A 25018-nucleotide genomic window follows, 5' to 3' on the forward strand; every position below is an offset into this window, starting at 1 on the left:
TTTGAGTGATTTTGGAAATTTTAGTTCTGGTTATTTGCAGCTGAAAACCATTTGTAGATGAACTAAACCAGTTTCTTCATTGTCCTGACAATCAAATCATATTTCTGATTATCTTTCGACCCCATGTTCTATTCCCAGTTTTCCAGTGATACTAATTCATCCCTTGGAGCGTATGAAGAAATTGACGAGCTAGTAGAATACACAATCTTACAAAGAGGATCAGAGTCTCTAAGCTATTAGAAATAAATTCAGCCTTTTGAATTCCAATCCATTACTTTTTACATTCATACTCAAACCAGACCATACCAGTTTACAATCCCAAAGCTCCAAGGGGTGTCTTACCTTGCCCTGCCTCAAAGTAGAAAATTAGCATAGCCACCATGGCAAGCCTTGCATGCTTAATCTCAGCCAGCTTCAATCTTTCAAGCTTCTCGGTGTCCGGAATGTAAACGCCGTTCCGGATCGTGCCGGCGAACCCCAATGGGTCGAAGAATTTGCCGCCCGGGTAGCCTTGTTCGCCGGTTGCGTTAGCAAAGTTTTCCGCGGTTTTAGACCACGGCGTGGCCCACTCCACGGACTGCGATTCGGGGTTGAAGAAATCAACCCATCTCTTGCTCTCAACCCATCCCATTAGGAGGAGTTGGGTGCCGAGGAGAGTGCCGAAGGAGAAGGGTGCAATGGCACCCGGATCTGCACCGGCTTCGAACCATGGAATGCCGCTGTAGGCTTGGCCGACGAAGATTCCGACAACTGCAGCCATTGCCCATCTGCCATGGATCAGTTCAGCTTCTCTGTACCATTTCAGAAATGCAGGGTCCTTGCCTAGACCTAATGGATCGAACCCATAGTCACCTGGAAGCCTGCAGTTTAATCAATCAATTAATACATACATGTATAGAGAAATACTGGCCTTAAATAGAACGGAATGAGAATATAGGATTCACGTAGTTGATCCCAAAAAAATGGAAAAATTAGCTTGATTGTTGTTGTTTTTGAGAAATACTTACGAGCCATCGAGCCACTCGGGGTCAACGAAGTTGCCCCCACCTCTAACACCTGGGATCCAAGACTTCTTAGGAGCAGCGGCCACCACAACCAACCTCCTAGGAGCAACAGCAGCACTGCCAATTCTGGCTCCAATGGGTGCAGACAACAATGCTTGACTCTTCTTCCCACCAGACAAGAAGGGAGAGCCCAATCCATTTACTATTGCAGCAGATGTTGTAGCCATTTCTCTCTCCTCTATCTCTCTCTATATATATATATATTATATGTATATATATTTTCGGTGATGGTATACAAAGCTTCTCTTTCAAAAACTCTCTAAACCATATTTTTCTTATCCCTACGTGGGAAATGAGAAGAGAAGGGTGATCAAATGGAGAGCACTCTGAGGAGCCAGGTAGGATAAGTGAAATCTGCCAAGGAAATCTAGATATCTGATTGATAGATTTTGGACCAATGGGCTTGTGAGCTCCATCTGTATCTCTTGACATTGCCTCCAACCACGTGGTCCATTTTTTCACCTCTAGTTCCATACTTTCAATCTTTGTGGATTTCTTCTGTAACACACAGTAATTCATTCAATAGTGTGTGTCTTAGGATCAGAGTCCACCTATGTCGGGTTAGGATAGGAATGGTAATTTGAACAGTCCTATGGTTACCCGTCCCATTTTTTGCAGTTTTAGAAGATCGTTTTATTTATTTATTTGGACGGGGTAATTTAATGTAATAAAAATTCTCACGAGTTTGGTGCAGGGGTGGAATGGTGGAATGGGTTACCCTGCACCGTCCTGTCTCATTTAAATAAACAAATTACTTAAGTACACCCGTCAAAATCCGCGCCAATTATAGGTTAGGGTGGTGTAATGTGTTGATGCCTTCATTTCAAAACATTAAATTATGGTTCAACACAATTATCTCAATGTTCAAAGTAAAGGTGTCTCTATTTGTTTCAATGTAAAAATATTTTAATTTAGAGGCCACTATACAAAATAAATATATATATATAAACATAACAAATATAAAATACAAAAGAAATAGTAGAATAAAATTATTTAAATATGCAGGTTAAAAAGAGGTTTTTAAGAAGTAGAAATAGAAAAAAAGAAAGAAAAATGAGAGACCTTTAATAGAAAAAGTTAAGAATTTTAATTGAGAAAGAAAAAATTTCTTTTAAGGAAATTTAAAAATTTTGAAGAGTAAAATAAAAAGATAATTTTAGAAATTGCAAGAAAGGTTGCATAAAAATTTATATATATATATATAAAATATATATATAAATTTACTAACGTTACAGGTGGGCATCCCTGCCCTTCATTGGCTCCCTGCCTGGTTGAGGCTGTTGATATTCTGATTGTACACTTCGTTTAATTTGTAGATCTTTGACACATAAAATATTCGTTGCTTCCGAACATCGTATAAAATTGAAAAGATGCAGAGAAGATTAACACGGCTCCTTCGCATAAATGACACGCACAAATAGAAAAATGTCCAATTTTTTTTTTTTTTTTTTTTCTTTGACTTACGGAAAAAAGAAAGAGATTTGTTCATTTTTCCTAATTTCTTTTTTTTTTTTCCTCCACTACCAGCTCTCTGATGCAGCGGATTTGTGACAAACTACATTTTTCAGCCGAACCTGTTTGTTAGAAGTTTATTGTGTTTATGGCTTTCGTGTTTAGATAATTTAGGATGGAAAATAAAAGACAGATAAAGTGAAAAAAAAAAATAATAATAATAATCCTTGTCATATAAAAAATATGCAAGAAACACACTACTTTTAAATCTCTATATTTTAAAAATTTGTGTAAATTGTCATCTAGTCAACAATTTTGTCCATTTTTTTTTGTAAAATCCCAAAATACCCTTAAGGAAGTTTATGGTATTTGTTTTTTATAATAAATTAAAAAGGTAAAAAAACAAAACTAAATAAATAAATAATATAAATAAATTTGGGATTTTATAAAAATAAAATAAAATGCCCTAATTTTTTACTATTTATTATTATCATTTTTATTTTTTATTTATTGTTTTTATAAAAAATATTTTTTATCATTTATTTCTTTATTTTATTTTTACTATTTTATTTACTTTATTTTATTTTTTCTTAAAAGCATTTTAGGTATTTTTTTTTTTCAAATTAAAGAATTGTTCTTATTCACTCAATTTGAAAATGTAGAATTTTTTTAATAATAGGAGAGATTTGCACATTTTGTATATAGCGATTTTTATATTTTTATACTAATGACTGGTTTTTTAAAATGAAAAAGAGTGGATCTGGAGGTTCCTAAATGAATTGATTATTCGAAGAGAGAGAAAAAAAAACAAAAAACGAAAACAAAACAAACAATGTAAGAGAAGATAAAAAAGTTCATGGAGAGTAGAAGAAAAAGGAAAAAGAAACGTAAAAAGAAATTTATTGTGAAAGGAAGAAAAGAATTATCTAGGATTTGTGAAAAACAAGAAGAAAGAAAAAAGGAGGACGAAGAAGATAGGAAAAGCAAGAGAGAGATAGAGAGACTATCTATTAGAAGGAAGCTTGGTTGGTGGGAGAATAAGAGGGTCACAGATGATCGTGTAAGAATTCGAACCTTAAACTAAAACATAAGGATAAATATCTAATTATTATAATATAAAATTATTTTATAAAATAACAACTTTTAAGTAATTATTATGTAATTACCATCATATTGATGAAAGTTATTAAACAACTTTTAATATTTATATTTCAACTCAATATTGTTTCTAAAACTTTTCTAAAAAGTGTCGGACACATATGACACGTATACAAGGTGTGTTCGGATATTCAAGAATATATAAAATATTCTGACATGTTTTTTGGCGTGTACAACACGATTCGTTACCTTTTAAGCGGGTCCGTACTTTCTAATTTTTTACCACTTCAGGCCTGTTAATTGAAATATATCAATCCACATATTAGTACCCACTCTCCAATCCGAGTGGCTAATAATGCATGTAAGTATTATGGTATTGAGCTACTCTTTTATGCGGATCATTATTATGAGTAGCGCTTCTAGTCATTACATTTCGAAAAGGCAAAGATTTTTTTATAAAACCAATCATTTATTAAATGAGTCATTTTCCTTTGGTGAAATCCAATACATAAATTAAAAAACCTTCTTCCTCTTCAATTTTATTTTTTCTTCTTTTTTATTCTCTTTAAATAAATTTGCATTCTTTCTTCAATTAAATCTTAGTTTTTTTAATAGGTTATATACTTATGAAAAAAGAAAAAAAAAAAAAATTGAATAGGTTATTTTGACCATATATGCTTAAAATAGTCTTCTAAGATTAATCTTATATATAGAGGAAGAGCCCTAACTGCTCAATTAGAAACTTTCCCCTTCACCTTATTGATTACCCAAAAAGAACTATGAATGCTACCGGAAGGAAGGAGGAAATGCTTACTCCCGCGGGATCGAATCTTTTCAGGTAGAGTGACTAGGGGAGCATTATTCCAACAAACTCCATTTTAGTTAAGCATAAATAATTTTTGCAAATTTAATGTGATTTTAAAAAAGAAACATATTGTATAGCACTACCTGGATTGGTTCTGTTGCTATAATGAAACCATCATACCCAAATATTGATTGTGAGTTAATATTGTATTTTAAATACCCAATATTTAACCAACACAGCCATCGGTTTATTAGATATTTTATTATGCCCATGGCATATTCATTTTAGTTGATTTTTTTTAGAAATTAAGTACATTATGTCCCACCTGAAATTAAATCACGGCTCCGTCCCTATCAACAAGGACTCCGAATCATTCATTTGAAGTTCATCCCCAAAGTAGGTTGTAGCTTCTCAAACATGTTTATTTCACCAATCTTCTCTTCAAAACAGTGTCTACATCATTACGCCTTTCATTCAGGTCAAAACTTACTAACAATGAATTTCACAGCCTTAGGACCATTACAATTGTGATTATTGTTCATTGTAGCTTCAGTCGTGGACACACATCATCATCACCAACTCCTTCATTTTCTAACACTCAACATATGTCATCCCCTTTTTCATTTTGAGTAGTAAGAAGAAAAAAAAAAATTCACTTGTTGCAAAAGAGGGGGAGGAGGAGGAGGAGGAGGAAAAATTGGATACTCACACCTCTCGTGTCATTTTGATCCATTTCTTCATGAATAATTCTTTTTGGAGTATGTTTCACAATTCTTTTTCTCATTTCTTGGAAGGAGAGAAAATATTATTTAAGGGTGAATGCCTTGGATGCCAAAGGCTATGTAGCCTAGTGGCATGTCTTCAAGCTTTCGAGAAATTATTAAATAGTCTTGGACCACTAACACTTGATGGTTCAGTTCAATCCAGATTCTCTGATTGAAAAAACGTGAACATATCTACAAGAATGTATTGATATATAATAAAGAAAGATGAACAATAGTTTTGATTGAACTGGACCACCAAGTAATAGGTGGTCCAAAACCATCTCATAATTTCTCTAAACTTCTAGAGTGAGAGGTGGGGTTCAAGTTTTCAAAGGGGCAAATGGAGTGAGTAAAGAAAAATTAAGTAAATATGTACTCGTATGGAATGGATAGAAGGACCTGCCCTTCAATGCCAAAATCAATTCAACATGATACCTTGGTTTGTTGAGATAAACCTCCACAGATTCCTGAGAACAACAACTTTGTTGATTGACACTAGGTGAGGAATTCCTATACCAACATTCTTCTTTGGCATATATACTTTGGACCAAGCCAGCTATGGATTTCAAGTCAGATCAGTCCAAAGGAAGCACCTTAATTAAGATTTTGGCAATTCTTTTATTACTGATTTAAGGAGAATGAAGTGGTTGCTCCAGTATAACTGAATGCTTAGGAGTATGGAGGTAATTAGTTGCATCATGTCCGCATAGGATAAGAATTTTCTTGACCAATGAGCAATCCTTACTGTAACTCCATTAAGCATTTGTATTCAATGGCCTCGAGTCTGGTGGAGATCAAAGGAACACCTAGATGCCTTACGGTAAGCTTCCCTTTCCAAATACCAATAAATCAGTGACTCTTATCTTTCTTTCTTTTTTTTTCAAATCCACTCTTGAGAAACAGTGCTGAGTAAAGCTCAGAAAAATTTATCCAATATTGCAGCTTAATTTTAGGACCTGAACTGACTCAAAGTTCCCATGGAAAAAGAGGATTAAATCATCAGCAAAAGAGAGGTGGATTATTCTCATTTTCTTGCATTTGGAGTGATATTTGAAGGAGAGATTTTTAAGGTTAGTTTCTTGATGATGGAGGATAAGACTAACATAACAAGGGAAAATTAGAGTGGTGATAGAAGGCCACCTTGCCTCAGGCCTCTCACTCCTCTAAACCCCATGCCTGTAGTTCCCATTTAAGATATGGAAAATGATGGAGAGGTTATGCAAGCTTCTATCCAAAAATGAATGTTTTTGGGTAGCCAAATATATGGATAATGCATCAATTAAAAATTCCCAACCAACAGCAATTGCTCTTTTTAGATCATCTTCTAGGGTACATTGGTAGGTTTTGAAGCTTTGTGGTGGCCTAGGAATAGCTCTTGGGCTAATATGATTGAGTCACTGATTTGTCTCCTCTCTACCAAGAGTGTGCAGCTAATAATCAGTGAAAATGGAGAGAGTTGGGTTCAGTTTCTTAGCTAAAAGTTTATAATACATTTTTATATTTTGGGCAACAAGAAATTGGTTAATAATATGATAGGGTAGAATGGTTTGGTCTTGGTAACAAAGTGTCACTGAGTCTTGGTAACAAAGTGTCACGCCTCACTTATTTACTAGTAGGTTGTGCCACACATGCAACACGCGCACACTGAGAAGGACTCTGCGTGGAATCTGCATGACATTAGGAGAGTTATTCTAAAGTCCTCCACCCTTTTGTAGAGAATTGTTGAATGTTGGAGAGTGGTGGAGAATTCCAAAACATTGGAGAGTTGGTAGGAATTTATATGTTACAGAATATTCTGAAAGTGCAGAGAATTTTGTAAAACGCTAGATATTTAAGGGCAGATTTCTAGGGTTTGATCATATAAATAGGTGGTGTCCCTTTAACAATGAAATAGTCTTGGACAATAATCATTCTCAATTATTGGCCAAGGTTTGTGGGAAAATGAGGGATTCTAGCCATCAGCGGGTTCATCTTCGTTGGCTGGAAGAAAAGATTGTTGTATTTCAATATCAAAGGGGGTGGATATGAGTGGATGATTGAGTTTTTCTAATAAGATGATTATTACACCTCGTGACAAGAACAATGCTGAGAATTGCCATCTTTGAAAGAATATACTTGTTTTAGTTTTTTAATATGTAAAATATTAATATTTGTGTTTGGAAATACTAATATTTTTGTAATTTTCTTTTATCTATATAGCATTGCTATTTCTGTAAGGAAAAAAAAAAAAACAACGACAAAAAAATAATAATAATAATAATAATAAAACATTTACACCATCATTTGTAAAAAGACTTGGCTTAATTTTTCTATAAAAAAAAATATACAATTATTCACTGGGTTGAATTTGGATCCATAAAAAAAAAAAAAAATTGTGGCTAGTCAAAATAAGTTAGCAATCTAAATTTTTTTTTCCAAGATTTAGAAATCTAAATTAATAGGTTGAATGCAAGTTAAGATTGAAATGGTTTGATCTGTTGTACTTGTATCCTCTAACTTCTAAATAAAGTTGGCTGAACCATTTTTACCATGGTCCGACCCATTTACTAAAATCAACTTGTTAGAATGATCCGACTGTTTAACTTAGAAAACAAATAAATAAATAAATAAAATCTAACGGGCATGGCAATTGGCGGAGCTTTGTAATGGACATTCTTGGCATATATGTTTTTCCCATTAATTCCAACGGGGATTCATCCGAGTTGTCCAAAGAACAAAGGAAATTGCAAATGATGGCGATTAGATCATGAGGAAAATGACTAAGTTCCCGTTCGTGAATGGTCTTAAAAAAAAAAAAACAAAGCAGTCAAGAAATTATTGTCAATAAAAAAACATGTTAAATGTTTGATGGCATATTATAATAAGTAGTTTTCATAATCAAATTATTTTTAAATTTATTTTGTAACAATATTTTCTTAAACATTTCTACGCTAATTTTACAATAATATCATTTAATATGATGTTATCATATTTGATAATAGTAAATACATCTAAATGTAATTTTTCAAAATAAAAGTGTTTATAAGCAGTGGAGAATCAAACGGGCTCTAAAGAAGCCAATAGTCGGCTTTACACATATAAATGAAATCGGATGTGTTCGACTATGAGACTATTGTAACAGGTGGCGCTTACTCTTTTATCCAAAAACTAACGTCATTGGGTAGTGCTGCATACCTACCCATTTCATTACTCATTTACTCAAAAGCTAAAGCCATTAAGTAGCGCTTGCTCATTTACTCATTTACTCAAAAGCTAAAGTCGTTGGGTAGTGCTACATACCTACCCATACAAGTCTTCCCTTGTAACATTCTCTCCCACCCGAACTCACAACGCTCTCGTTACGGTCGGGTCACCCTCTCTACCCAAGTGGCTCACCCGAACGCCTTCCGAGCGAAGTGCTTGGCCCGGCATCAGATCAAGAATTAAGCATGACTCTGTTACTGGCTATAACAAGAGGGCGCTTACTCAGTAATTCAAAACATAAGTTATTCGATTGTACATGTGGGAAGAAAGAATGACTAACTTAATAAGAGCAGAGTCTAGTTAAAGTCTTTAAAAGTGATCTCCTCCATGCAACCCAGCCCACTAATAACAGAGATGTCACAGTAAAATTATATAATTTGGAATAGTAGAATTTTAATATATAGATACATATATAAAGTACAACTGACAACAGTGAAGAATAAAACATTGGTTTTTTCAATTTCTTCTTTAAACCTGTTTCTTCTTTTCTTTTCTTTTTTTCCTTTTCACTTTGAGGAATTGAACATTGGACCTTTTACTTTGAATGACAAATAAGTATTACTAAGCTACAATGCATTTAGTATTTATTTGTTCCTATTTATAAGTGAAGAAATACAATTTTTTTTTCTTAAAAAATAATATATGTCAGACTAAAATTATATAATCTGGAATAGTAGAATTTTAATATATAGATACATATATAAAGTACATATTTTTTGCTCTAAAAAATATTTTCATGCTTTCCAATCAAATAATAATAATTTGATTTAGGTCATTGTTTGACTTTAACATTTGTTGTTCTTTCAAAGAACTTACATGACACTTAATAAATGGGGGGCCTTTGTTCATAGTTAACATTTGTTGTTCTTTTACTTCTAGTGAGTTTTGACAAGAATCTATTAAAATCTCCATGATTTGGATTTTAAATAAAGGCAAAACAATCAGTGAATTCAAATTTCACCTATAAAGCAATCTATAATTCTACATAGAATCTCTTGGTAGAGTTTTGACCTTAACAGTGTTACTAACAAATGATTAGAGCCACCGTTTCTTTATATATAGATATATATATATTATCTACCTTATGATTTCTTTGATTCTTTTGAGGTTTTGTGGGTATATTATATTGTCTTGATAATGTTGATGCAGTACTATGTATGTCAAATGTAAAACATTTTGTTCTAATTCTGAAAATTTGAACATAGTAAATATTGTGACTTGTAGATGACCATATATATTCACATGAGATTTTACATGATCTTAGGTCTATTCAATTAGTCAATTTTGTTATATATATATATATATATATTAGTCAATTAAATTTTTTACTTTTGTAGCATACAATGACACTATAATAAGATGAAATTTGTGCTGTATTCAATTTAAGAATTTTTTACATGATTAGGGACAACTCGACAAGTAAACAAAATCAAAATAAAATTAACATCTTAATTTGCATGTCTAGTTGTGATTGATCGAAATTCTACACTAATTTGCATCCCTATTTTGTTTTTAGGCTTATTAGTTTTCTGGTTTGAGAAACATTTTTTTTTTCCCTAACAAATGGTGTACTCTTTGAAGTGACCAATCAATAAAATGACATTATGCAAGATCAATTATATATGAATGTATCTGTTAATTATTTTTTTATATTATTAATAGATTTAGGGTCTGTTTGGTACGCATTTTGGTTTTAGTGTTTTTATTTTTGTGTCTCGTGAATAGTGGCAAAAAATCGAAACACAAATTTGGTGTGTTTATGCATTTACGCGCTGTAACGTTTGGTACTGTAGCAATAGACAGTTTTTTAAAATAAAAAAAAAAACTCTTCAATGACATTTTTAAACTAACCTTTATATTTTGTAAACTTGTAATATTTATATTTTTATGTTTTTTCTTTCAAAAATATTGTAACAAATGAACGTTACTAAACATATTTTCGATTACTATTTAAAATACTTTATAACAAAATACTTATTTTATTTCAAGTTAAAATAAAACACTAAATACAAAACATATACAAAACATGCCCTCATAACAATTTTAGCAATGTATAAAGATGTCAATGTTCAAAGTAAGCCCATCGAAGATCAGAGTAAACCCATCAAACATGCCCTTATTGTTTGGTATGTGTTTTGATTTTAATGTTTTGTGTATTTGTTTTTCGTGAATAGGGATCAAAAATCGAAACACCAATTTGGTATTTTTATATATTTTCACACCGTAACATTTGATATTGTAGCGATGAACAATATATATGTATTTAAAAAAAAAAAAACTCTTGAATGATATTTTTAAATTAATCTTTATATTTTCAAACTTATAATATTTTTTTATCAAATATATTTTCATATTTTTACTTTTAAAAATATTATAACAAATGAATATAACTAAACATGTTTCTAATTATCATTCAAAACATTTTATAACAAAATACTTATTTTATTTTAAATTAAAATTAAACAACAAAAATAAAACTCAAGCCAAAAATACCCTTACTACAATTTTAGCTATTATGCATAAAGCTGCCGATGTTCAAAGTGGCCCCATCAAAGAGAAAAACCCAGAGGGACTCACACTCACCAGCTCAATTAGTGGCAATAATAACAACAATGCATGCCTGACTAATAAAAGCAGAGGAAAGTGGGCTCACAAAAGAAAAGACATTTTATTTCATTTTTTTTTTTTTTTTTTTTTTCAAAAGCAAGACTTTGAAAATTCTTTTAACGCCAGCTTCAGACTGGTTATATCATGATGTGGGAAAAGCTTGGATCACTTGACAGACCTGTGGTCTCCTCTGCCATCTTTGATTCTCTGCCACATTTTAATTACTTCTTTCAAGTCTTTACTAATTTTGTACGACGCAACAGATGGGTCCCATTTTTTTTAATACCACCGCCACTAACGTTAATAAATCATAATCCCTCAATCCCATATTTTCTTCTTTGCCTATAATAGTTCACGTTTTTTTTTTTTTAAACAATATGTTTTACACATTTTTATATATATTATTTGAGTTTAATTTTAAATTTAAATATTCAAAATTTAAAAAGTAAGTTAATAACTTTTCAAAAAAACGATGTATGCTCACGTGTTTTTTAAAAAATTATTACTCCCTATAAGCACTTAAGTTGAAACAAATGGAGTAGTATTGTGATCGAATTAATAAATAATTACTTATTTAGATATTCTTATTAAATTATAACAATCATTTTTTTAATTTAATCATTGAATTAAAAAAAAAAAACTGTTTTAAGTTTTAGCGACTAATTTTTTTATTTTGTTATCTTGGAAACAAATAAACAAAGGGCCCATTTGACAACCATAGTTGCTTTGTGCTTTTACTTTGATCCGAAACAAAAGTAATATTTCTACTTTTAAAGTGTGTTTAACATTATTTAAAAACTTGTTTGGTAATGTAAATTTGTTATAAGATTTTTATAAGCAAAAATATGAAAACATGTTTAATAAAAAGTGATGCAGTTTGAAAATTTGAATGATTAACTAAAAATGTTTTTTTTTTTATTTTTTTATTTTTTATTTTTTTATGACTAATACTTTGCTACAGTGCAGAAGCAAACAAAAATATCATTTTGATACTTTCGATTTTGACCTTAATTTTGGAAGCGTTTCGGTATTATTAAAAAGCACAGCAAATATTACCAAACATGCTTCATATTTTTGTTTCGCTATAATATGCTAGCAAAAGTAAAAAACACAAAGTAAAAGCACTAGCCAAATCGGGCCTAATACATTCACTTTGAATCCTTTTACCTGGCGGTGACTTGAACCCTTTGAGAAATGATTGTTTCTTATCCCTATGCTTAAGTATTGTTCACGTACAATGGTCGTCCACTGCAAGCATTTATTTTATAATCAATTACATTGATTTTTCTTGAGTTTTGGATAAATCGGTCATAAATGAACTATTTGGTCATTATTACTTTGGCCGCTTCTTTGAGTCTGAAAAGCCAATAATATCCTTTATATTTTAATTTTTTTAATAAATAAATTACTTTGTTTGTCCAACATTATTAAAAAAACACCCTCACTCAAAGGAATGGCAACATGATCCTTATATATAAAAAAAATTTAACGAAAGGGGTGTTATTGAAAACACGCACCAAACCTCTAAGAGAGATCAAAGTAATAAACCTGAAACGCTCTATTCATGTGTAATTTGACAAAATTTCAGGGGAGATTAATGTAATTATGTAGAGGAGCAGCCTCTATCAACAAAACAAGATAAAGAATATTGTGAGGGCAATCATGGGATTTTTCTATAATTTCATTGGGTCAATTTTAAAGTTTCCTAGGTTAAAAAAAAAAAAAAGTCAATGTTATTTTTTTGAATGTAATTGTTCTGCGAATGCCTTTGTAGCCCAGCGGTTGGGTTGCTCTTTATTGTTTTAAGGAGCCCGACTTCGAGCCTATCTAACATTCTTTTCTTGAAAAATAAATAAATTCCCTATAGCTCTAATTAATTTAATTGGATAAAAATTAAAGTATAATCCACCCACCATATATATATTTGGGAAAACTACACTTACACAGAGTTAACAACTTTAAATAAACAAAATGGTCTATTTTAAAAGTTCATTTTTCACTTTGGTTGAATTAAGTAAAATAATTACATATGCATTAATAACTTTTGTTTAGGTCCAAAATGCCCTCCAAACAATTATTCCAAAATACTAAAAATTATTCCCCTAAAATCAAGTAATTTCTTTAAATAATTTATTTACTTAAAAAAAATAAGAAAATAAGATTTTTCCTTTTAACTTTGAACTATATTGCTGCAACTTTCACACACACACACACACACACACACACACACACACACACACACACACACGAGAACTAGTATAAATAATAAAAAAGATTCAATATAATAAAAAATAGGACAATCAAAGGTTAGTCCCCAAAAAGAAAAATATAATTAAACTCAAGAATATATAAATCCTCTTTGTTGTGGTGCATGCCTTGAGATGATCATCAATTTTTTGGTTCAATTAATTATACTTGTTTTATAAATAAATAAAAAAATGATTGCTGGTGTACCATTTACTGAAGTAACCATTTAGTTTTTTCATGAGCTCCCTCTACGATGTGTGTATACTGTCTGTACTGTATGTGTGTATATATATATATATATATATATATATATATATATATATTCATAGAAAAGTTTTCACATTTACAGGTTTATATTTGATATGAATTAGGAGATATGGTTAAAATTACACATACACACATATATATAGGATCATCATCATCATCATCATCATCATCATCATCATATATATATATATATATATATATATATATATATATATATATATATATATATGTATGTTGTTTTTTATTTTATTTATTTTAGTAATATATACACCATATGCAAAAATGCCAAGTTGAAAGTCAACTAAAAAATATTATTTTTCTAAATTTTATGAATGAAATAATTATTTGATTTAGGAAGGATATTTTGGTATTTTGAAATAAGAGTTTGGAAGAAATTTTGAACATAAATAATAGTTATTTATGTATATATAATTATTTTACCTAACTTGGCCAAATTAAAAAATTAACTTTAAAAATAGATCAATTTGTTATTTAAAGCTCCTAAATCTACTTAAGTGTAATTTTTCCCATATTTTTTTTGGGTGTGCGCGTGCCAAAAGTAGTTTTATAGCCATAGTTGATAGTTCTAATTACCAACGTCAAATAACATGCTAATGCCTTGGTAGGTTAATGATTTGGTTGCTTTCCTTTGTCCAAGGGATCACGACTTTGAACTTTTACACCTACTAACTTCTATCAAAGATTAGGAAATCTAACTTTGAATCTTTGCACCCTAAGTCACATAAAGCGAAAGCGGAAGCGGAAGCGAGAGTGAATTTGAAAGAAGAAACGTAAGAGCGACACCTGCTAAAAAAAATTCACCATTAACTTCGGCCAAAGGTTAGGACCAGACTACCAAACCTCACGTAAATGATATATCGCAAACCACGTCACATGGTACCTGAGGCAGTTATTTTGTTATTCATACACCTAACAAAGGAAGATTCGTGACATATTAATAATCTTCCTTGGAGCAATTAGTGAATTTAAGAAATTGATTTTTGCCATTTAAACCAGTCATTCTCAAGTCACATAACAATGTGATTGGAAAGTCCCTATTCCCATTTCCTAGATGTCACATTCAGCCCAGTTTGCTGGCAAATGCAACAAGTTTACTTTTTGAATTTGGACCCATGCCCACATTTACCAAACTCATTCACAATTGCGTTTCTAAAGAGTGTTGCCTTTCAATTTTCTTTTTTAGTTTTCCAAAAGTGATCATAACAAGTTCCATGACTCCAGAATCAACATGTGATAACGTTGGTGGATCAAAGAAATAATACATTTCAATATCATAATGATTTGAAAATCAAGGGGTGACATTAGGGTAAATCAATATATTTGAAAATGAAAGAATTTATGCTATATTTAGTGTGCAGGAATGAAATGGAATGAAATATTTATTCTAACTATTCATTTGTTTGATACGCAATTTAAAGTGGAATGACCATTCATGTAAATGAAAATTCATTCCACAACTAAACTGAATGGCCATTACATTCCCAAGTAATTTTTTTTAAAAAACAACTTTTCAAAAAAACCCCATATCTAAGTCAAAAAACTACCACTACAACCACCACCGCCTTTTACCACCACCAACTTCCACCACAACCACCACCGCCCACCGCTTTCCACCACCACCGCCGCCTTTCACCACTACCACCACCTTCCTTTGCAGCAACTACCACCGCCACCTTCCACCATCGCCACTACCACCACCTTCTACCATCGCCACCACTGCCTTTCACCACCGCTACCTCCTTCCACCATTGCCACTACCACCACCTTCTACCATCGCCACCACTGCCTTTCACCACTGCTACCTCCTTCCACCGCCACTGCTTTCATCACCACCATCGTCATTACCTTCCATCACCACCACCGCCTTTCACCACCACCATCGCCATCGTCCTCTACCACCACCTTCCACCATCGCCACCTCCACTGCCTTCTACCACCACCGTCACTGCCACCACCTTCCACCATGACCACCTCTACTACCTTCCACCACCACCGCCAGCTACACTGCCTTCCACCACCACTACAGTCACCTCCATTAGGCTTCCACCACTACCTTCCACCAACATCGTTGCCACCACCTTCCACCATTGTCACCGCTGTCGCCTTCTACCACCACCTCCTACACCATTATCGCTTTCCACCTCTACCACAATCCATCACTGCCACTACCACCATTTATTTTTAAAAAATTATAGAAGAATGTCATTTTGTTAATTTAATTTATTTATTTTTAAGAGAGATATTTTAGAGAACTTAATTTGAAATTTATGTCATTCTAAATTTTAAATTTGTCCAACCAAACACTAGAATGGTTATTATCATTTCATTCCTACACACTTCATATTTACTTCGATCATTTAACTTTCGCTTTTGACAACCAAACAATATAATGAGAATGGCCATTCCATTTCATTCAATTCCTACTTGTATTGTATTCCATTCCATTCCTACTTGTATTTTATTTCATTCCTGCACACCAAACGCAACATTATATTTTATGTAATAGATTGAGATTTTTTTTTTTCTCGACAAAAACCATATGCATCCATGTGTTCTTATAGGGGCTTAAACCCTCCCCTCTCATTTGGGTAGATAGATAGGTTATCATCTAAGAAGCACATATACTTTTACAAGGGTGTACTTGTATCGTGTCTATAAGACTATATCAAATATGTTCGACACTCCCTAAATGTATCTATAACTTTAAAATATGTAAATATTTTAATTTTAATAAATATCACATAACTATACTTCTAGTAGACTTCGGAATACATGTTTAACAACCTTTTGAACATTAAAATGGAATTTTTATTTTATTTTATCATATTATCATAATATAATTATTAGAAAAAAAATTTACTTCTCGCACACCATATATATATATAATGAAGACTATTTGTTTGCAAGTAAATCACATTTTTGTTGTGAATTATATTTTCTTGTAAACGATTTTACATGGAAATAAATTATTTATTTATATTTATGTTTAAAATTCTAAAAAAATTCTTAGGAAAAATAAATTTAATAAATAAATAGGTGCTCCCTTTGTCCTATATTAGTAGTTTTTTTTTGTTTTTTAGGTGTATCATTTTGGAAAGTCTAAAAAACAATATAAAAAAAAAAACTTTCATAATTATTATTTAACTTTTCAAAAATTATCTAACTTGGGTATTACGTATTATATATATTTAAAGTTAAATAGAAAAGCTTACTAATTTTAAAAGATACAAGACATTAATTGTATATTTTCTTAAAAATTATGAACAAAGTGGACAACTAATACCAAGAGTTAGTATCAAAATCCAAAAATCAAGGAGTCGTTATTGACCCACATCATTATTCAATGATGGAATGCGACAACTAATTTGACACCTTAGTATCAAAATCCCAAACTCATTGATTCACGAGTACTCACATCAAATATTTATAGTGAATTATTTAATTAAATAATTTTTAATTAATTATTTATATTAAATATAATTAAATAAAAAATTTTATTTCATTATTTGTTATATAATTAAATAATTTAAAAAATAAATTTAACAATTTACTGAAACTACTCAATACAAAAATCATTTTCCTTGATTCATAGAATGTGAGGAAGTAAGAATTATACACATTATACAGCTCTTCTCTCTCAGTTTGAGTAATGCAACTGTAAGTCCACCTCAACACAAATATCATTAGCTCTTTCCTAAATTAGTATATTTTAAATTAGAAAACAATAATGCACATAGCCAATTGGCTCAATATTAAAGTGATCTTACTATTAAAAAAAACAACTCAAAAATCATAAAATAAAAATAGACGAGAGAGTCAAATATAATAATTTTGATCAAGAGAAATTAAAATAAAAAAAGTAAAAATTTGATTGATTTGTGTCATCTACTTTAAATAAATTTTGGTACAAAATTTTAACGTTATAATCCTCATATAATTCTCTTTCAAATCGTTAAATGCGCACATCAATATTTTTACATGATCGAGAATCAAGAAAAAAAAAAAAAAAAAAAATAGAGAACTCATGACAACATGTTAACCTCCTAATAACATTTGTACTAAATTATCATCTTTATATTCTATATTTTTTAAAATTTAAGGTACTTTTACACAATACATATACGGTCTTTTCTTAAATTCAATTGATTTTTCTTTTCTTTTTTGGTAAGTAAATACAGTTCAATAAATATATACAGATGTTTATATATATATTTATGTATATATTTTTTTTACTATGATGTCCGGTCGGTGTAGACTTTAGACTTTGATTGACCCAAATTGACTGATGACCCAAACAAAAGGTTTTTAAAATCATGCGCCGTATAAAACCGACACGAGCATGAGCACCATGAAGCCCTAGTGGGGTCACGTTGTAGCGAGGCCCATCATTTATGGGCCCACAAAATAAAAGTCTTTTTCCACAAATGTTTACTAAAATTTACAGTAAATATTTAACTAAACAAAATGCTTGATTAGCGCCAATTTTCGGTCAAAAGTTTACGCATAAAATCACACAAATAGAAGATTTGAAACCACAATTATACTTATCAAATCTCTCCACAGCGCATATGATTCCATTTACACGGCCATTGAAATTAAAGTTTCTTTGTCTACATCTCAACCCACTCGCTATAATTCCGCCACTTTCTTCAATGCACGCTTCTCATATGATCTCTCTCTTTACACACACACACACACACACATGTAGTATATGCAATCATGAGCTGATGGGTTGTAAAATTAAAGATGTGTTAAGAGCATGAGTTTAAGATAAATTTATTCGTATTTAAAAAAATATTTAATCTACTTTTTTTATAAATTTAAAGTTACATCCAATTATAGAATTTTATGTACAAAGTATGATCAATACGTTAAAAAATATGTAATTTATTATAAAATAATACTTATCTACTCACCCGTGAGTAAAGAAGTTCATACTTACCCATGATGTGGCGTAAAATTAGTGGAACAAGGATTCATAAAATAAAAAATAATAAAAATTTAAAAAATTGAATGTTTATCGAGTCAACCCAAAATGATATAAAGTAAATCATAATTTAACTATCTCCCTATCTTTCTCTCTCTCAAACTATTTTTCTAAAACCCTAATATGTTAATACGGGAAGTTTTAATTTTTATCTTTCATGATTTGTATTCCTTACATATACTAACAATTGTTTTTATCTAAAATACATCCAATTATATAAAATTAAAATCAGATTTCGATAGATGATTGGTTGATTGTTTGTATCTTGTAATATTATTTTATTTTATTTTATTTTTTTTCAGCTATATCCCTTTTTCATTCACTCCCTAAACAAAAAGAGAAAACCAAAATTGTTTAAGAGAGAGGAGGAGAGAGAGATTTGATCATATGGGGTTTAATCACGATAACTTCTCAAATTTTTTAATTTTTATTATTTTATATTATAGGGATACGTGTTCCATTAATTTTACACCATATTAAAATAAGTATAAACTTTTTATTCAGCATCGAGTAGACAAATATTGTCCTTTATTATATATGTTTATAATGTTATTTTGTATTTGTTTTACTAAATGTTAGAAATAATGAAATTTATTTTTAAATAATGAACACGATGATAAAGTGTCATATATCTGAAAGTGTATATGAAATGTCAGCATTTGACGCAATGACGGATGCTTAGACATCAAACTCTTTGAGTATTTTATCAACATTAAACTCCCATATATTTTATATGTATATGACATATGAGTAGGAAAGAAAAATATAAATTAAATTGTTTATCATGGTTATTTTTTATTTTAAATAACTCTGGAATAATTTAAAATTTAATATTTGGCAAGCACAAAAAGTTGGGATTTTTTATATGCAATTTTTTTATTTGAAAATCTAATTTCAAAATTCAAAATATGTAAAAAACTCTCCATCGTTGAGAGAAACTTGAACACAGATGCCCAACACGTAGGCCCATGTTAAACTGGTACCGACTTCCGTGCGCACATGGCGCACCCTCCTCACCTCGCTCTAACAAGCAAGCACTTCTCCCCTTTCTCTCTCTCTAGAAATCACACCGCCCCAAAACCCCTTGTATTTTCTTCTGCCCTTTCTCTCCACTCTCTCTCATCGTTATATCTTTATATATAACCCCCCAAAATCACCCCCAAATCATCCACAAATTCTAGAACCCTCTCTCTCTCTAAAACTCTCTTTTCTCATCTACCAAATTTAGAGGCATTTCTTGAAAACCCATCTCTGAAAATGGCGATGAAGACGATGACTGCTCTCTGCTTCGTTCTGGCCATCTTGGCCGTCCAAAATGTTGAATCCGGGACGACCCATCACGCCCCAGCGCCGTCTGTTGACTGCTCGAGCTTGGTTCTGAGCATGGCCGATTGTCTCACTTATGTCACCAATGGCAGTACCGCGACGAAGCCAGAGAGTTCGTGTTGTTCGGGGTTGAAGACGGTGTTGAAAGCCGATGCAGAGTGTCTCTGTGAGGCGTTCAAGAGCAGTGCCCAGTTGGGTGTGACCTTGAATGTCACCAAAGCCCTAGCTCTTCCCTCTGCTTGCCATGTCTCTGCTCCTTCTGTCAGTAACTGTGGATGTGAGTTCTTATATCCTGTTTCTGTTAGTTTGCTTTCCGAGAAAATGTTTTCCCGAGAAAATTTGTTACACTCTCTTTCATGATTTTCTTTACCCATTTTTTGTTTGTTTCTAGTGGTTTCCTTGAGAAAATGTTTTCGCTGGGAAAAAAAATGTTACTGGAGAAATTAGTTGGAATCTAATATTTTCATTAAACTCATATTATTGTTTCTTGTATCTTCTTGAATTTTTTTTTTTTTTTTTTTTCTTTTAAAACAAGTAGATCTACTGAATAATATATAGATGATGTTATGCATATATTTTACATGTGCAAGTGTAGAGTTTAGGACTGACAAAGAATTTTTATTTTTATTTTTGTGGCAGTGAGTCTCAGTGGTGCTGCTCCTGGTATGTCCAGATCTGATCTTTTGACTGTTTAGTTCTCTGTTTTTGTTTACATTTGTTCTCTTTTTTTCATTTTCTTACCTCTGATCTTTGATGTTATCGGTTGAATATCATTATTTCTTTTTATTCTGTTGATTTTTCATTATATCTATTTGTTGCTGATCTTAAAGGAGAATGTTTGAATTGTTTAAAAATTTGTTGCATATTTTAGATATCTGACTACTTAAATAATTGTTCAGTATTTTAGATTTCTGACTTGGTTGGTAAGAGGTTTATTTATTAGATATTTTATTTTTTTTATAAAATCTATTGAATCTGATCAGCATGAAATTAATTATTGTTGTTATGAGTATTCTGCGTTGGTATTGTTTGGTCAATGCTCTAGAATGTGGGTTGTACTATATATGACTTGGAGAGTTCCAGACCCTATCATCTTTTTGTAATCCCTTTTTTTATTTTCCAATTTCCTCCTTTTTGCTTTTGTTTGGAACTTTTTAGGTAATGCAAGTCATTAGTTGATTGCGGTTTTACTAAAATCTGATACTGTTTATGACTGGTGATGTGAGATTAATCTATTGACGACTTTTTAGGTAATCCAGTGAATGAAGTTGGTTACAATAAATGGTAACTCACTTTACAATAATGGTGAAAGCAAATATTGACTTTATTTCACCCATTTGGCACTAGAAAAAGATATAATGGACTTCAGATGGTTGCCTGTCTACTCACATGGGCATGTGTGGACCCCACCATATTGTGAGACCCACATATGCCTATGTGAGTAGTCGGGGAACTTGACTGTTGTCATTTGTAGCAGGACTCTTTTACACCTAAATTGTAAATTGTAAGCTATGTTTGGAACCAAATTCCAGGAAGGGCATGAAAGACTTGGACATAAATTTCTTTTTTTTATCCTTCCTTCTAATACTAGATAGTGAAGAGAGTAGATCTATTCACAACTTTTGACTTGGAAGTTATTAAAAAATTAGGGATAAAGCACAAGTTTTTCTTATAATCAAGGGGAAGAGACAAACATTATGTGGGGGCCACCGTGGTTGATGAGCCCTGCATTCTGTTTGTCTCTGTTTGGTTATAAGCTAAAATTGGCCAGAAAAGCATGGGTTCTTAATTAGGATTATAATCATGGTCAAACCAACCGTTACATTATGGATTTTAAAATTTGGTTTGAATCCAGCTAAATCTAATCTTTATTCTTTAATTTTTAAATGAACTTTCTACCCTTTCTTGTCAAATCCATTCATTCCAAGCATATGTAAAGATTTGGTTTTTTTCTTTTAAGTGGACAAATGTGTTCTTTGTTCATGGGTTCTGATAAGAGTAGCGTGGCATGTTGGTAACATCAGAAGTTTTAGGTCATTTTAGTGAGCATGTGATTATTTGGATTTTGTTGATTCTTAGGGGCTGCAGGGTCCTAATTTCTTTTTAGTCTGACAATGAGTAAATTTTAATACCTAGGAGAAACCTTAATTTTGGGGAATATATTACCCATTGCTCTTGTTATTCAAATTAGTAACCGAATTAACAATTTTGTTTCAACCTGATTATATTGGAACAAAGTGATTTTAGTCATTTATTGGGTAAAATTAATGACTAAAATCAAGTTTCTCATAAAAGATCATGATAATCTTTTATCAAGAGAAGCTGCATTAGTACCTTTTAGATCACTGTATGTAGATTTAAAATTTTATAATGGCAAAATTTTATAATGACAATGTACGCTTATTAGCCATGGTGGTTGTGGTTTTTCTATAGCAAGTTAGTTACCTAATAAGGTTGAATTGGTAATTAGAAAGTTTAGTAAGATCAATGTCAATTTATTTGGCAAATTTTGGTAGCAAATCTGTTTTTTCCATTAATTTTCGTAAGGTTTGATTACACAACTCCCATATCAGTAATCTTCAGTTTATGATGTAGCTGGATTTGTTCTCATAAAAATAAAAGAAAATCTCAGGGTAGCTTAACATCAAAGTTGTACGTTTGTAAGGGTTAATTGGCCAATTACTTGCATTTCGAGCAACAGGTGCACAAACGCATATGTTGGCTTTCTTCGCTTTTTTTAACGTAATTTTTTCTTGTGGCCATTAGAATGTGGATGAGGAAATTTAGTACAAATGAATAGAGAAAGAAGGGAGAGTTTATTATCCGTCATTTTGAATTGGAAACTTACTTTCAGGTTCAGTTTGATCCGAGGAGGAAGATTAGTATGAGTGAAATGTGGTTTGTGTAATTGCTCCTTATACGGACAGATTGTTTATATATGTATTATGCTTGATGAAATTCTTGTTGAGCGTACTAGTTCTAATGCAATTGTACATTGTGATATGAAATTGCAGCTTCTTCTCCATCTGTTGCTCTCCCTCCAGGCTCTGGTGCTGGTGTGCCCACCTCAGCGGCTGGTGAGTTAGCTCCGGCACCAGCTCCTGCAACCGCTGGCTCTGGTTCTTCGGCACTTGTTGTCTCTCTCGGGTCTCTAGTTTCAGCCTTTGTGGTTGCGTCATTCGCCTTCTTCTGAGAGGCTGACTGTATGGTATGGTTGCCATTTTGAGATGAGTGAATAGGGTGGAGAATTTGATGTTCGTTTTTAAGTTTTCTATTGGAGCATTCTACATGTATTAGTTGTATGACAGTAGATAGAATTCATTTTGCGGGTGGTCTTTATCTTTAAACTTGTTGGAGACTATGCTAATTCCACTCATATTAGTTCATTTTATCTCTGCAAAATTATTTGCTATTTTTTTTATTTTTTATTTTTTTTTTCAACGAGGAAAGGGAGGGACTTCTGAGCTCTTCCCTATTCTAGGTTCTCTTGCTGAAGTTGCTTTGTATCAAGAGTGCAAATTTTCAAGGATGGGAATTCTTCCGCTGTGGCTATGCTGTTGTGTTTGGTTTAGTTTATATTTTTGGTAACGAAGAATCATCCCATTCTCTAATCATTTTGGACTCTTTTGCAAGCTCTGATACATGCAATCACTCGTAAATGACTCGTTGTCGGGGTGTTTTTGTGCCGGGTGAGAATCGAGTAAGAATCTCCTTTGGGCCTTCTTGCATTGCGCTTCTCTAGAATGCTTACAAGGGATCCTTTTTAGGGTTTCAAGAAAGCCTTTGATTCAATCCAAGGTGAAGTGAACTTTTTTTGGTTACAAAAATCACTTTCAATGACTTCATCAAAGATACCAAATAAAATTTGAAAAATAATCAAATTTGCATGAGCATCAAAATCCATTTTACCACACCACTATCTAGGGCGAAGATAGGATTTCAAATGCAAACAGGAGACTATCAATTATTTTGATTAGACTGGCTCTATTATGGATTAGATTTGCAAGTTTTCTTTGTAATAGGGACACTAGCATCATCAGACTTGTTTCATTTAGAGTTTTGGACATTATCAGAAATGACCCTTACTGTACCTTATTTTTTTTGTGTGGCTATTTTGGATGCTCAACTATTCCATTGCATAGATGTGTTGGTGTTGGTTGGTTGGTTGGTTGGTTGGATACTCTAGGTTTGATTCTCCCCTGCCCTACTAGCCATTGCCTGGCAAATAATAATAAATAAAAAAAAAATTTATTCCATTGCATAGCATAGTCAATTGGCACATATTTCACCAAACCATTTCCCAACGACTATTAATTCACTCAACTCAAAACAATCCTAATTCAGATGAAATGTTAGGGTTTGATTTATTAATTAATAATTATAAATTATAAAAAACATGATTGGTAGATAGTTTTTGAGAATTGCTTTCCAAAAACTGAGTTAAATAAAGATAAAACTTTTCTTGAAATCAATGTTCAATTCTCTGAGTTCTTCAGAGTGACAAATTAAGTTCGTTCTTTAACTTTGCTTCTTCTAAAACTCCAAATATGCTCTGTTGTGGCACTTGTTTTGATACAAGCTGTGTAATAGAACTGGCTGATCATTAATTAATACTAGATGAAGATAGTGCATTTTGCAACAATGGTTGCGAATAGGGGTGGCAAACGAACGAGTTCGGTCGGGTTTGGACATAACCAAATATGAACGCGTTAAAAATGGATTGTAACCCATATTTAACCCTTTTGCAATGGGTCAAATATGGGTTGGGTCAACCTGTAAGACTCAATGACCCATTTTCATCCTTTTATTTATTTTTTAAAATAAAAAAAATACATTTTACTATTAGTTCCATCTTGTTTTACTAAAAATTAGGGAAAATTTTTTTGTAGTGCTATGGGTTGAAGGTAAGTATTAAGTTTACAAAATCCATTTAGTACATATATATTCTTCAATATTTTTTTTTAAAAAAATTGTACTTCTATATTAGTTTATGAAATAACCTTCAACTCATATGAATTCAAGTTAAACAGTGAACCCTTTATATATATATATATATATATATTCTTTTATATGGTAAAATTTGTATTGAAGTAGAAGAGAAGCAAATGATAAAAATGCCCAAGTCGAAAGCAAATGC

The 25018-nt window shown here is 31.7% G+C and overlaps 2 protein-coding genes and 1 non-coding gene across 3 annotated transcripts; 2 read left to right on the forward strand and 1 right to left on the reverse strand.

The window, feature by feature from the left end:
* Nucleotides 1-234: 234 nt before the first annotated feature.
* On the reverse strand, nt 235-1391 carry LOC132300331 (chlorophyll a-b binding protein CP24 10A, chloroplastic). The gene is made up of 2 exons (XM_059797355.1): nt 1008-1391; nt 235-860 (listed from the first exon to the last, which is right to left on the reverse strand). The coding sequence occupies exons 1-2, from the start codon at nt 1229-1231 to the stop codon at nt 311-313; spliced, it is 774 nt and encodes a 257-aa protein (XP_059653338.1). The 5' UTR covers nt 1232-1391; the 3' UTR covers nt 235-310.
* Nucleotides 1392-2398: 1007 nt separating this feature from the next.
* LOC132301827 (U6 spliceosomal RNA) lies at nt 2399-2504 on the forward strand. The gene has a single exon (XR_009480653.1). It is a non-coding gene; the product is annotated as a U6 spliceosomal RNA (small nuclear RNA).
* A 17026-nt stretch (nt 2505-19530) lies between these two features.
* LOC132300333 (non-specific lipid transfer protein GPI-anchored 11) lies at nt 19531-23283 on the forward strand. Its single transcript, XM_059797358.1, has 3 exons — nt 19531-20158; nt 20521-20544; nt 22896-23283. Exons 1-3 carry the CDS (start codon nt 19813-19815, stop codon nt 23072-23074), a joined length of 549 nt encoding a protein of 182 aa, XP_059653341.1. The 5' UTR covers nt 19531-19812; the 3' UTR covers nt 23075-23283.
* Nucleotides 23284-25018: the final 1735 nt, after the last annotated feature.

The sequence above is a fragment of the Cornus florida genome, unplaced genomic scaffold, assembly GCF_030987335.1.
Source record: "Cornus florida cultivar Cherokee Brave unplaced genomic scaffold, ASM3098733v1 CherokeeBrave_3.0.0_Hap2_Chr03, whole genome shotgun sequence".
Lineage (NCBI taxonomy): Eukaryota > Viridiplantae > Streptophyta > Magnoliopsida > Cornales > Cornaceae > Cornus > Cornus florida.